General features: G+C 36.1%; 2 protein-coding genes across 3 annotated transcripts; both read left to right on the top strand.

Annotated features, from left to right (window-relative positions):
• The first annotated feature begins 4,041 nt into the window (after positions 1-4,041).
• Positions 4,042-8,883, top strand: LOC107587658 (volume-regulated anion channel subunit LRRC8A-like). Of its 2 annotated transcripts, none has more exons than XM_016275515.1 (4): positions 4,042-4,172; positions 4,768-4,840; positions 5,223-7,344; positions 8,013-8,883. In XM_016275515.1, exons 3-4 carry the CDS (start codon positions 5,230-5,232, stop codon positions 8,286-8,288), a joined length of 2,391 nt encoding a protein of 796 aa, XP_016131001.1. In that variant the 5' UTR covers positions 4,042-4,172; positions 4,768-4,840; positions 5,223-5,229; the 3' UTR covers positions 8,289-8,883. The 2 variants fall into 2 exon arrangements, with proteins under 2 accessions (XP_016131001.1, XP_016131000.1); XM_016275514.1 differs by having other exon boundaries at positions 4,768-5,067.
• Positions 8,884-10,698: 1,815 nt separating this feature from the next.
• ppil3 (peptidylprolyl isomerase (cyclophilin)-like 3) lies at positions 10,699-12,531 on the top strand. The gene is made up of 6 exons (XM_016275517.1): positions 10,699-10,814; positions 11,122-11,196; positions 11,282-11,375; positions 11,519-11,586; positions 11,985-12,103; positions 12,245-12,531. Exons 1-6 carry the CDS (start codon positions 10,812-10,814, stop codon positions 12,369-12,371), a joined length of 486 nt encoding a protein of 161 aa, XP_016131003.1. The 5' UTR covers positions 10,699-10,811; the 3' UTR covers positions 12,372-12,531.
• The last annotated feature ends 1,398 nt before the right edge of the window (positions 12,532-13,929 follow it).

The raw sequence follows: 13,929 nt of genomic DNA, 5'->3' as shown, positions 1-13,929 counted from the left end.
AAGACTTGAGCTTGTAAAGGTGCTTCAACTAAGTACCACGTTAAGGGTATGAATACTTATGCAATGTACTTATTTCAGTTTTTTTTTTATATATATAAATTTATGAAGTTTTGACAATTATGTTTTTGCTTTGTCATTATGGTGTGTGGAGTGTAGATTGATGTGGGGGAAAAAAAATAATTGAAAGTAGTTTAACATAAGGCAGCAACATAACAAAACATGAACAAAAAATGAAGCGGTATAAATACGTTCGCAAGGCACTGTATTAAAGAAAATATAGTTTTGGCCAAAAAAATTACATTTTTGTAATTACATTCTCAAAATCATTTAAAAAAAATTAAACCTGCATGTGGGTCAAAGACGAAAAAGGGTTTAAGCATAAAAACAATAAGTGTAATACTGCTTTAAATTGTTTTTGTGTCGCAGAAAATTCTGTTGAATTTAATTGCAATTTTGTTTTTCTGAGCAAAAAATAAATATCATACATTTTTCCCTGATTTACAGAAGAGACGCACTAAATTGTCATTCAGTGTAACAATCTTGTCAGGCATATTTACAACAAAAATTGACTAATTGACCAATAAAGACTTATTACTTTCACCCCAAATACTAATTAGTTTTAATTTGTAAATTTGCCACTATCCTAGGTTTTGCTCATTTGTCAGTAAGAATTTTTTACTCATTTACAACTCCCCTACATTCTGCAAAAATAGCTCAACAGAAGAATGAAACTCATATGGGATTGGAACAATCTGAATAATTTAATTTTGAGTAAATGATGACAGAATTTTTTTGGTGTGAACTATCCCTTTCCTTTAACAGCATCTACAAAGGAAATTCAAATATCTTTAATTATACATTTCAATGTTGTTACAGACCTGGCTTTCTAAATTTATGAAAGCACATAGTGGCCAAAGGTTGTCAAGCTGCAAAAAGGACAAAAACCATAAGCATAATAATAAATAGGCTAGATCATATAAGTTATTCCAAGATGTTTTGAGCTGTTGTCAGCTTTTATGTTCAATGCCAGGTGCGATTTCAGTCAGCCTAAAGCGTTTACATGCCATTTTAAAAAGATGAATTATTGCTTTAAGGTATACCGACACATTAGCAAAATTGTGCAGACAAAAAATTATCAATTAGCCTATCTATTGTGTAGTGATGTATGACGCACATCTTTCAAACCAAGCAGCTTTCTGTCGGTCCTCATGATAAACTTGCATGACGAACTGAACACAATGTGAAATCTGTGTGGAAAAAACTTTCGTCTTTGTGCAAAATTCACAATCGTGTGGATTCCTGTTGAAACTAGTGGATTTTGACAGAACAACGGTAAGTGTGATCGCACCTTTAGTCTGAAATCAACATTTTAATTGGATGTAAGCACACGAGCAGAACATTCAGCAGATGAGCCAAGCAGAGATTGGAGCTTTGTTGACATAACCTGCAGCCTTTTTGGATGAACTGGCCCTTGTTAAATTTAGCCTCTTGCTGTGGGAAATGTAAACAGTGACACACTTACTTTTGATGAGATGCTACTTACTGCTGATCTGAGAACAGATTGTGGTTACTTGTCATATATTGAATTGAGGCCTGAAAGAAGACTATACTGGATCAGTGTGAAAGGGAGCCTCTACCCACAGAAAAACAGTTCATAAAGAACACACAGGCACAGCTGTATGTGACAGGTCTGGCCTGTCATTGCCAAAGTGTAGTAAGCAAAGTAATAGCGCAGTGCAAACATAACTGATGGAATGCAAATTTATCTATTATAAAGATTGTAATTTTTCTTGTTGCTAATATTGGGTCTTGCGGTCTTGGTACATTAAACATTGCCTTTTTTTATTCTTAAAGTGTCTTTTTTACCATTTAATACTGTTTATTAAATATGATATAGTCTGTTGTTGATTCGTTTCAAATGACAAAGGGCAAATTACAAAAATTTGTTACCATTTTTATATTTGTTAAAGCTTGTGAACAAAATCAATAATTAGCCGATAGCAATAATTAGCTTAGACAACGAATATGTCTTTTTCACACACACACACACACACACACACACACACACACACACACACAATCCCAAACAGACCATGTTCCTGTCCTTATGCAGCTTTACTGCACTGTGATTCAAAAATGAATCGTAAACTGGTAGTTAGTGACACAATGCATTCCTGAACAGCAAAATAATAAATAAATACATAGGTACATACATACATACATAAATCTATTTTCTTCATCGAATACAACCATGGATTTGATTTGGTACATAGAATTAAACATAAGTATTTATTTATTTATTTATTAGAAGGGAAATTAAACATAATAATAATAATAATAATAATAATAATAATAATAATAATAATAATAATACTATTATGAGATGGTGTTTTTTACTGGATAAGGTTGTCTGAAGTCAACATAATAGTAAGCTTAACCCATTTAATCCCACCTGTCACAATAGTGACCGTAAAAAAGGTTTTCATTTATAAAACTCTAAAAACCTTACTGGTTGATGTTTAGTGCATTTCCTGCAAAATGGAAAAGTAAAGGGTCTCAATTAAATATGTGCAGTGTCACATGGCTAGTGCAAATTGTCACATGACCAGAGCAGTTTATTTCATGTTTGCACCATGAGATGATGATGGCTGCATCAAAGCTCCAAAATGAAAGGTTAATAAAGAATGTTAACAAAGATATGACAAAGATTTTTGGTCCACATTATCTTTAAGGTGTCTAGTATTAATATATGAATTCACATATATTCAGTTTTGTTGAGTGTGTTCAAAGAATGAGTAAATACGTTGATGGTCACAATAGTGGCCGGTGGGATAACAGTGCATTTAGGTATACAATATAAATCCAATGGCAGTTGTTAGTAAAGGTTGCACTAAAATGTTGTAATGACAAAATATTACACTAAATTAAAAGTTCCAATAATACAAATAAGTTACAAAATTGATGTTGTAATACTGGTAGCACTAATATAAAAAAATGATGATATATTTTACAATAAAGTAACAATTTTGAAATATGTTGATGGTTGTATTTTTTGTCTTTTATCTCAGTATTCTTAACAGTGTTGTATAAGGTTTTTTATGCATAATAGTAACCCTTAATCAAACAGTTTAAAATAGCAGGGCTAAGATATATAACAATTTTTTGACTGCAGAAATATGTTAATTCAGTATACACATGCCACCGGTCACAATTTTGACTGACCATAAAACACAATTTTTCACACACTTTTCCAAAAAAAAAATAATAATAATAAATTATTGATTATTTCAAAGGGTTACTAATGACACATCATTTGGATATTTTCACGTCTGTGAAAAATTTGGGATTAAACGGGTTAAGTACACTCCGGTTTAGAATTGGTTTCGAAGGCATGTTGCCTTATGAATTAATATTTGCTCATATCATACAAATAAATACTAAAAAAATGTGTGATTCTTTATCATGAAAAAGGACCATAATACAAAATATTAACAATATTATAGGAATATGCCAAATAAACGAACTGAAATTATTAATATAAGGAAACAAAAAACAGGTGAGGAATTGTTTTATCCACCTTCAGACAAAATACAGATATATTTGAAATAGTTTAACGGTCCTGGAGGGCCGTGTCCTGCAGAGTTTAGCTCCAACCCTAATCAAACACATCTGAAGCAGCTAATCAAGCTCTTACTAGGCATAGAATCTTCCAGTCAGGTGTGTTGAGGCAAGCTGGAGCTAAACTCTGCAAGACACTGGCCCTCCAGAACCGAGTTTGGACAGCCCTGGTTTAACTGTTATTTCAGAGCTATACACAACTAAATCATAATACATATAATAAATGAACCATTAAACGGGTTGCTGGGGTAGCAAGATTACTTAGATACGATTTAAAGTCCTTAGAAAAACAGCAAATCATTTCATTCAGGTTGTGATTCCCGCTCCAGTCCAGTGCGTGGCGATAATGAGACGTAAAATGAAGCTGAGGGCAAAATCCAAAACTCATTTCGCAGTGCCCTCTAGTGTAATGAACTGATTATGAAAAATACATCTGATCCCTGCAGCTGAGATCGCAATTTGCGCTGTTCGTCTTGGTTCGGCCACTTTCTGACAATCCGAGCTCATCAGTCCGGCAACAAGCACATGAAGCAGAGGTGGCAGCACACAGCTGGGTGAGTAAGTTACATGATCCTGTCAAATGCCGAACAGTTTCCCTCGACGAGTAAAACAAAGACACTGCCCTTTTATACAAAGACAAGCAGCAGACTAATAATAACACATGCAGTCATTCATGTGCTGAGCGCCGAGTCTCGTTATAATTACACAGACCTGCACAGTGCCTGTTTGTTTGTTATTGTTTTCAATGCATAAACAATATTTTGACGGAAAGCTGTGGGAGACTCGCCATATCTAGCTGAGAGGATTCAGAAATGAACTGGTTTAATCTAGTTGTCTAGTCTCTTAGTAGTCGGTCAGCATCTTTATTATTATCTTACTCATCTTCTTTAATATTTAATATCCATCCTCATAATGTTGTCTTTCAAATTGTTATTAGGATTTGTCAGCTTTCGTTTGTTTCTTATATAAGCACAAGTCAATTATATAATTTAACCTAAATGGTTAAATGTAAATAGAGAGGAAATAAGTTTTCAACCTGTTTTTTTATTTTTTTTACCTCCCTCAGGGGAAAACTAAGATTGAAACAGTTTCAGAAAATGCAGAGTGAACATATTAGACATTGTATTGTATACTGTTTTATCACGACAGGATATCTGTGTCCCATCCTGACAAAAAGGACTGTGATGAGTGCCAGTTCCTGACTGGACATGTGGAGTATTAGGTAAGATCCAACTGAGGAGACTCTGCTTCAGACACTGCCCTGCCTTAGACAAACAGGATTTGAACCCTGGGGTCACATCACGGACTCTCCATAGCCAGAGGAGACAATTCTTCAGTGTTGTTATCAGAAATGGCTAATAATAGATGACAAGAAAGCCAGAGCGTTCTTTTGCCGGAGTCGTCTTATGTAGCAGCCACAGCCGGAGAAGACAGCCGTCCTCGACTTTGGTAAAATATGTTTCAGTGTTTATGTTGGGAGATGATATAGAGTTAGTTTGCAACAGTGGGGCAGTTTTAAATATCTGCTTGTGTATTGCATTGACATTCAAGGCATGATTTAACAGTATAGATGTTTTATGGCCATGCCAATAATTTCGTTTCAGGTGAATCATGATTCCCATAACTGAGCTGCGCTACTTTGTTGATACGCAACCTACGTATCGCATCCTAAAGCCATGGTGGGACGTGTTCACAGACTATTTATCGGTTGTAATGCTGATGATCGCAGTATTCGGGGGCACACTTCAGGTCACGCAGGACAAGATGATCTGCCTACCCTGCAAGTGGGTCGTTAACAAGACCTGTAGAAAGTATTTCAATGCAACATTTTCTGTGCCCTTGACTCTTGAGCCTCAAGGAATCCAGTATGACCTCGATCGCCACCAGTACAACTACGTCGATGCTGTGTGTTATGAAAACAAGCTTCACTGGTTTGCTAAATATTTCCCATATTTGGTGCTGCTGCATACGCTCATCTTTCTGGCTTGCAGCAACTTCTGGTTCAAGTTCCCTTGGACGAGCTCTAAACTGGAACATTTTGTGTCAATCCTACTGAAGTGTTTTGACTCGCCTTGGACCACAAGAGCGCTGTCTGAAACAGTCGTGGAGGAAAGCGACACCAAAGCTCTGGTGAAAATGAACGGTTCCTTCGATAAGAAGGCTTCGTATGTGAGCGAAGACGTCGAGGCGAGTGTTCCCATGCTGTCAACAACCAGATCTCGTATTGAGCAAGGAATCGTGGACCACTCTGAGACTGGTGTCCTGGACAAAAAGGAAGGTGAACAGGCGAAGGCATTGTTTGAGAAGGTGAAGAAGTTTCGAACTCATGTGGAAGAAGGCGATATAGTTTACCGACTATACATCCGACAGACCATCATCAAAGTTGTTAAGTTTATTCTTATTATTTGCTATACCGGCTACTATGTCCACAATATCCAGTTCAGCGTCGACTGCAATGTGGACATCGAGAGTCTCACTGGTTATCGCATGTACAACTGTGCCCATCCCCTGGCCACTCTCTTCAAGATCTTAGCCTGCTTTTACATTAGTCTAGTTATCGTGTACGGGATGATATGTGTGTACACCCTCAGCTGGATGCTACGGCGCTCTCTCAAGAAGTACTCGTTTGAGTCAATCCGAGAGGAGAGCAGCTACAGCGACATCCCAGATGTGAAAAACGACTTCGCCTTCATGCTGCATATGATTGACCAGTACGACCCCCTCTACTCCAAACGGTTTGCGGTCTTCCTCTCAGAGGTGAGCGAGAACAAACTCCGCCAGCTGAACCTCAACAATGAATGGACTTTGGAAAAGCTTCGGCAGAGGATCACGAAAAACTCTCAAGAGAAGCTGGAGCTCCATCTGTTCATGCTCAGTGGGATCCCAGACACGGTCTTTGACTTGTCGGAGTTGGAGGTTCTGAAGCTTGAGCTCATCCCTGATGTCACCATCCCACCAATCATAGCCCAGCTGACGAACCTCCGAGAGATGTGGCTGTACCACACACCAGCCAAAATAGAGGCTCCAGCTCTTGCGTTTCTGAGAGAGCACCTGAAATCGTTGCACATCAAGTTCACTGACATAAAGGAGATTCCTCTGTGGATCTACAGCTTGAAGAACCTAAGCGAGTTGCACCTTACTGGGAACCTCAGTGCTGACAACAATCGCTACATCGTTATCGACGGTTTACGAGAGCTAAAGCGACTGAAGGTTCTGAGACTGAAAAGTAACCTTACAAAACTGCCTCAGGTGGTCACGGATGTTGGAATGCATCTCCAGAAGCTGTCCATCAACAACGAAGGCACCAAGTTGATGGTGCTCAACAGCTTAAAGAAGATGGTGAACCTGTCCGAGCTGGAGCTTGTCCGCTGTGATCTGGAGCGCATTCCTCATTCCATCTTCAGCCTGCACAATTTACAGGAGCTCGATCTTAAGGATAACAACCTGAAAACCATTGAGGAGATCATTAGTTTTCAGCATCTTCATCGACTTGTTTGTCTAAAGTTGTGGTATAATCAGATTGCATACATACCTATTCAGATAGGTACCTTGGTCAACCTGGAGCGCCTCTATTTAAACCGCAACAAGATCGAGAAGATACCATACCAGCTCTTCTTCTGCCGGAAGCTGAGGTTTCTCGATCTGAGCCATAACAATCTGACTGACATCCCGTCAGAAATAGGAACTCTACAGAACCTTCAGTACCTTGCTGTAACTGCCAATCGGGTAAGTCAGGTTCAGGCTCAATACAGTTTTGAGATTTCATTTTATTTTTGTTTCTTTGTTACATTTTTCTTTCTGTTAGTTTTTCATCTGTTATTGGTATTTTATCATTATTTGTTTATTTTATTTTTTAGGACCGAAGGTTAAAATTAATGCCAAAGTTAATGCTCTTCCTGGTATAATTTAAGTGTTTAACAGCATTGAATTTGTATCTAGAGTTTTCATGTTTTGCAATATATTGTGTATCAAAACTATTTATTTAGGTTCATTTTGGAGTCATAATGTATTTTAGCTTAGTTTCTAATTTGATTTAAGTTAGCAATAATTACTTTTTAGCTTTCATTTTAGTTTTTATTAATGATAATACCACTGCTACAAACTTTTTATTTATATAGCTTGTGTAATTGCCACTGATGCAGATTTTGTTGTTGTTTACTCTTTCTTGCGTGAGGATCAAATTATACTGGTATTTATTTTAAAAGCAGTTTATTCAAAAAAATAACTACTAGATAGCAATAATACAACAGGTTCTAGGATAAAGAAAAAGTGCTACTGCTCTTATAATGAGATGCAAGTAGTACATTCTTTGCCAAGAGTGTAATGTTGATTGTACTTTCACTCAGCTTAGTTTTCTTATCTCTGTCCGCTTTCTGCTTTCATTTTACCCATAGATTGAGGCTCTTCCCCCTGAATTGTTTCGGTGTAAGAAATTGAGAACACTGAACCTCGGAAACAACTGCCTGCAGTCCCTACCCTCACGGTTTGGGGAGCTCACCAGTCTGACACAGCTGGAGCTGAGGGGCAACAGGCTGGAGTGCCTTCCTGTAGAACTTGGGGAGTGCAGATTGCTGAAGAGGAGTGGCCTAATTGTGGAGGACAGTATTTTCAACACTTTACCTTCAGAGGTCAAAGCGCAGCTGTGGAGAACTGACAAAGAGGCTTCTTGAAACGGATGCATGAACCTGAGAGCATTTGCCTGTGTGAAGATTTTAAATGGTGTGAGGAGAGGAATTCAATCCAAAATGATATGTTTGTTAAATATTTCAGGGTTCATTAGAATGTTTCCTGAAAGACATAAGGGGTGTTTCACATTATGGCATGTCATGTTTTATTATAACCGACAGCCATGGCATTTCTGTTGACAGTCACTGAGGAGTGAGCAGACCAAATATTACATCAGGATTAAGGTGCTGTTCATTTTTGCCTTAATTTACACAATACCATACAGATATTGTATTATAAACATTTTGACAATTTTATACCAGTGTTACTGTGTGTGTAAAATCACTCTTCTGTTGCCAATTCTTAAATCCATGGCTCTGTACGGTTGAAGATTTCAAATTCAACCTGATAAGGGTTTACAGTTTTTACAGTTTACTGCTAAAATACTACTTGTTTATTTGAAATTGTTGGGCAAAACTGTTCAAATTGCTCCTCATTAATATGTGAATAACTCGTCAATGTATTCTAAAACTTTGAGAGCACTAGATAACGTTTGAGCATTTGTTTATACAAGCCCTACATGTTACCCAGCACAATATTATGCTGAAAAGTATTTTTGACATACTGATAATGCAAGTCATCTCTGTTGCATGAATCATTTTACTTTTAAGACTTTATAAACGTGCATCATTCAATATTCATTAACTTTCTACAGTCATCTTAAAATCCGTATTGAAAGTTTAATGGTCAATGTATTCTAAAACTTTGAGAGCACTAGATAACGTTTGAGCATTTGTTTATACAAGCCCTACATGTTACCCAGCACAATATTATGCTGAAAAGTCTTTTTGACATACTGATAATGCAAGTCATCTCTGTTGCATGAATCATTTTACTTTTAAGACTTTATAAACGTGCATCATTCAATATTCATTAACTTTCTACAGTCATCTTAAAATCCGTATTGAAAGTTTAATAACGTGTTAACTGAGTATTTATGATTGCACAACTAATTTTTGATGTGTGCATGTTTGCAGTATTTATTTAGTTGATGCAAAACAAAGGCAAAATACATTTATAAAATGAACACTAAGAGATAGTGATAATGACTATCATTATCTACATGTATTTTGTTTGTATAAATGCATATTAGTATTGTTACTGTATTAGTATTATTACCATCACCTTTTCTAAGATTTTTATTATACCTTACAAATACAGCACCTTATTTTTACCGGTCTCCTCACTTTGAAATGCCTTGAGCATTATCTTTGAATAATAATTCGTAATGAACAGTTCACCCTTTGTGAAGGTATTCAGTTGACAGACATGTGAACATTCACATTGAAGTAGACTAGTACCCTCAACTTTGCACTAAATGTTTTCTGTTCCCTTTAAACTCATGTCATGTTCTCATGGCAGTGCACCCTTAAGAAGACAATCAGAAGTATTTAGTGAAGTGTTGTAGTGGTATGTGTGCAATGCAGTTTTGATATTGACTGAATTATAACTGAGTGTGTGATGCAGGTTAATACTTCATGTTACTTGTTTGCTTCCTGTAGGATTAACAGCTGTTTTGTCTTGCCATTGTAATAGCCATATTCAATTTGTTATGTTAAACTTGTTACTGTTGATCGATTATTGAACATAGGTTGTTGCATGTTTACTATTTTACCTCAAATATGAAACTGTAGGATTTTAGAAGAAAGCTTGTTTGTTTCTTCTATGTATGTATATGTATATATATATATATATATATATATATATATACGCACACATTGGAAACTAAGCTAATAGAATTTCAGAAGTTACTCAGGTAAATGCCATTTAACTTTTTAAAGCTTGTCAAACGTATTTTTAATGTCAGTGTTATTTTAGGTGTGTGTGTGTGAGTGACCAGTGTTACTATGGCTCCAGTGCTCACATTTTTGTAACCATTATATATTTATGGTTGACGACTTGATTGGTGAGGACTTCATTGTATTCAATAAATCCACTATTGTTTCCTTTTATTTCTTTTCTTTCTTTTTTTGTTTGTTTTGTTTTGTTTTGTTTTGTTTTGCAAAGTAAATGTACATTTTAATAGAAATTAAGTTAATCCCATAAAATATATCAAGCCATACAGAGTGAATAAACACTCGGTTTTCTTAATGTGTCAATAAAAACCACTGGAAGTAGTTAAGTGATTATATTGAATTTTTTATAGTGAATGCCATTATATCAATAAATAACTGGCTTTCAGTTTGTCAGCTTTACATGCTGTTGTAAACAGTACAGTAGTAACAAGTTCTTTTAAAATATTCACTCAACTTTGTTATAATTATTGGTACTGTTGTTAAAACTATTATTTATGAATAGAGTGAGATAAGGTCGTTTTTTAAAATGATAAAGAATGATTAATGGGAACCAATGTTTTCAGTTGCGTCGGACGTTATTCAGTGAAACACCCACTGAAGGCGGCCTTGTGTGCAATGCTGGACTGTAGTGTTCGTGTCAACCTATATAATTTCTTCCTTGTGTTTTAGAAGATGGTAAGATTGCGCTTTACTATGAATGCTGAACTTTACGAAAAACATATATATTTAGTTTATATGTTGTATAGAATACATTAGTTTAACGCTTTATCTGTTAGCATTGCAGTGGAGTAACAACGTTACTCTGGCCAAATTACAGTTAGTGAAATATTTGATATTCTGTGGTAGGCTTACCTTTAAGCAGTGTGAAAGAATTATTTGCATTCTAAATGAGTAATTATTAACTGTATATTAAGAACGAATCTAATGATTAATGATGTAATTGTACTGTATTAATGAGCTGAACTCTTTCGTCTTCTCGCAGGCTGTTACTCTGCACACAGAACTCGGTGATTTCAAAATAGAGTTGTTTTGTGAGAAAGCCCCGAAAACCTGTGAAGTAAGGCACTTGTTTCCAGCACACAGCTTCAATAGGAAATATCATTTTGTTCATACGTTAATTCTCATTTTTATTTTCCCCATAGAATTTTATTGCACTGTGCGCTAGTGGGTTTTACAATGGATGTATTTTTCATCGAAACATAAAGGGCTTTATGGTCCAGACTGGAGACCCAACAGGTAACTGATCCTGGATTTCTTTTCTTACCTCAAACCCAAGTCTCTCAGCTTTAGTTTTTAGCTCGAAAAGTTGTAAAATGCGTGAATGCTAGGTTGATGTCTTTGAATTTGGTTGACTTATAAAAATCGTTTTTTTCCCTCAGGTACAGGCAAAGGAGGGACCAGCATTTGGGGAAGAAAGTTTGAAGATGAATTCAGTGAACATCTGAAAGTATGTCTTGATATTGAAGTATTATAATGTTTTGTACATCATTATACTTACAAAAAAAAACATGAACTTGAAAACGTATATTAAAGTTAGACATGAGTTTGAATTTTAAGGCATGAATTTGAGGATCAACTTTCACAGTGGCATGTGACTTGAATTGATGATGTACGCACGGTTCAAGTTGCTGCTGCTTTTCGATGCAGTGTTTTTCTTACAACATCAGCCTATGTTGCAAGAAAACCTCTTATTAAACATGTAGTCTGTGCAAAAATAATATTTAACATCCCCAGTATCTGGTATTCAAGTTAATCATGTCTGGACCAAACTGACTTGCACCGCAATTTAAAAATCTTTTTAGTCTTATCTAACTTGATCTTTCTTTTAATGTCTGTGTAATGTAGCACAATGTCCGGGGCGTGGTGGCAATGGCAAATAATGGACCAAACACAAATGCATCACAGTTCTTCTTTACATATGCAAAACAGCCTCACTTGGACATGAAGTACACGGTTTTTGGAAAGTATGTTTATTTATTTATTTATTGTTGTTGTTAATGACCTCCCTTTTGCTAGTGTGTTTTATTTTCAATTTTTCTTGTGATTTTCTGTTATAATTGTATCGATGGTAATGAATTGTAACACAAGCTTATTCTTTGTTACAGAATTATAGATGGACTAGAAACTCTGGATGAACTAGAGAAAGTCCCTGTGAATGAAAAGACTTTCCGTCCTCTTAATGATGTCCATATTAAGGATGTTACTATCCATGCCAACCCATTTGCTGGTTGATTGATTTCATTGCGAAACATTCATAATGTCTTGTGTTGTAAATATTTTTTTTTTTTAGTTTCATGCGGTTTCATAAATTTGTTCACACTGACTTGCCTCTGTTTTCCCCATAATATCTTGCATTGCGTTTTAAATGTATGGTATTTTTAATTAAAATAATAATAATAAATAAGCCATTGTACTTTTTGCCATTGTACTATTTTCAATAAATTGATAGAATTTCTCATTGTTTTCGGAAGTGGTTTCAATATAATTTGCATTTATTCTGCATTTTCTATGTATGAACTACGATTTTGAAAGGCAGAAAATTAAAACTACAATTTTGAAATTATGACGCTAGTGACCCTGAAATATAGGCAAACACACCTGTATTTTAAATAAAATAACTGAAATCCAGAGAAGGGTATAACTGCAGCCTGGAGATCTCCAAATGGAGGCGGGAACTCAAAAACGGGGTGGAGCTCCAAAATAGGCCGTGGCTTCCTCCCATTGACAGACAGGCACATTACATGCATGCACATTTTTTCCCCCAATCCACTTCAGTGCAAACTCCGCCTCACAGCTGATTCTAAAGATTTTATTGGTTGTGTCAATTAAAGTGTTGATTTCCTACAAATCTTACCCTGGAGGGCCAATGCGCTGCAGAGTTTGGCTCCAACCCTGATCAAACTCACCTACCTGTGATTTTATAATGATCCTGAAGACATTGATTAGCATGCTCAGGGGAGTTAGAGCTAAACTGCTGGAAAGTGGATCCTGTGGGCCAGATTTGAGGATCCTTGTCCTACACTATACTACAAAAAATGCTAACCCATAAACCTACCCCACACCTGACCCTATCCTTAACCAGTGAGATTGACTGCACGGCGGGATTGGCGCTGAATAGCGTGGTAAAGAAAGATGCAGATGTTCCGTAACTCCCCAACCGGACAATGACACCTTTTTAGTTACACCCAGTGTCACTACCCCCTTTAAGTATTGGTTTTAGTATTGTTTTACTTTAGCTGAAAAGCCTATAATAGGCTGTTTAATAGCAGATTCCATTGTGATTCCAATTTACCCAATGAAGAGTGATTCTGCTATTGGCGCATTAATGGCAGAAATGATTGATATAGTTTTTAATCAATTTTATGTCCTTTTGCAGAAATTGAATTTAAAAAATAAACCTGCCCTGAGAAATGTACCGGAGTAAAAGGTGTGACAACTAGCCCCGGTCTCCTTTACCATTTGTAATTCATGCAAAGGGCTTGGGTATTATTACTCTACAAAACAAGTGGGTTTTTTTCATCTTATTTTAATTAGTTGGCATCAAAGCAAGTACGTGTCAATGCAGTATGGTAAGTGTATTTCTGTTCTTTTACATGCCACAGAATTGTTACATTGAGGTAATACAAAATGCTTTGTCTTAATAGCCCAGGAGTAATTATAACAGAAGTTCACAAGCGTGCAGGACTTGATGAGGACCAGTATGCTCAGGTGATGAGTGAAGATCAAATGCTTTATCTAATGTTCATTTGTGACCCTGGAGCACAAAACCAGTCATAGGGTCAATTTTTCG

This window comes from Sinocyclocheilus grahami, unplaced genomic scaffold, assembly GCF_001515645.1.
Source record: "Sinocyclocheilus grahami isolate Dianchi unplaced genomic scaffold, SAMN03320097.WGS_v1.1 scaffold95.1, whole genome shotgun sequence".
Taxonomy (NCBI): Eukaryota; Metazoa; Chordata; class Actinopteri; order Cypriniformes; family Cyprinidae; genus Sinocyclocheilus; species Sinocyclocheilus grahami.
This window is presented reverse-complemented; position numbering and strand designations above follow the sequence as displayed.

Bases quoted from the DNA above. Each gene is read 5' to 3' on its own strand.
- ppil3 (XM_016275517.1), top strand. The intron at 11,197-11,281 runs GTAAGGCACTTG...TTTTCCCCATAG, and splicing joins AAGCCCCGAAAACCTGTGAA to AATTTTATTGCACTGTGCGC. The intron at 11,376-11,518 runs GTAACTGATCCT...TTTTTCCCTCAG, and splicing joins CCAGACTGGAGACCCAACAG to GTACAGGCAAAGGAGGGACC.
- LOC107587658 (XM_016275515.1), top strand. From the start codon at position 5,230: ATGATTCCCATAACTGAGCTGCGCTACTTTGTTGATACGCAACCTACG. The intron at 7,345-8,012 runs GTAAGTCAGGTT...TTTTACCCATAG, and splicing joins TTGCTGTAACTGCCAATCGG to ATTGAGGCTCTTCCCCCTGA.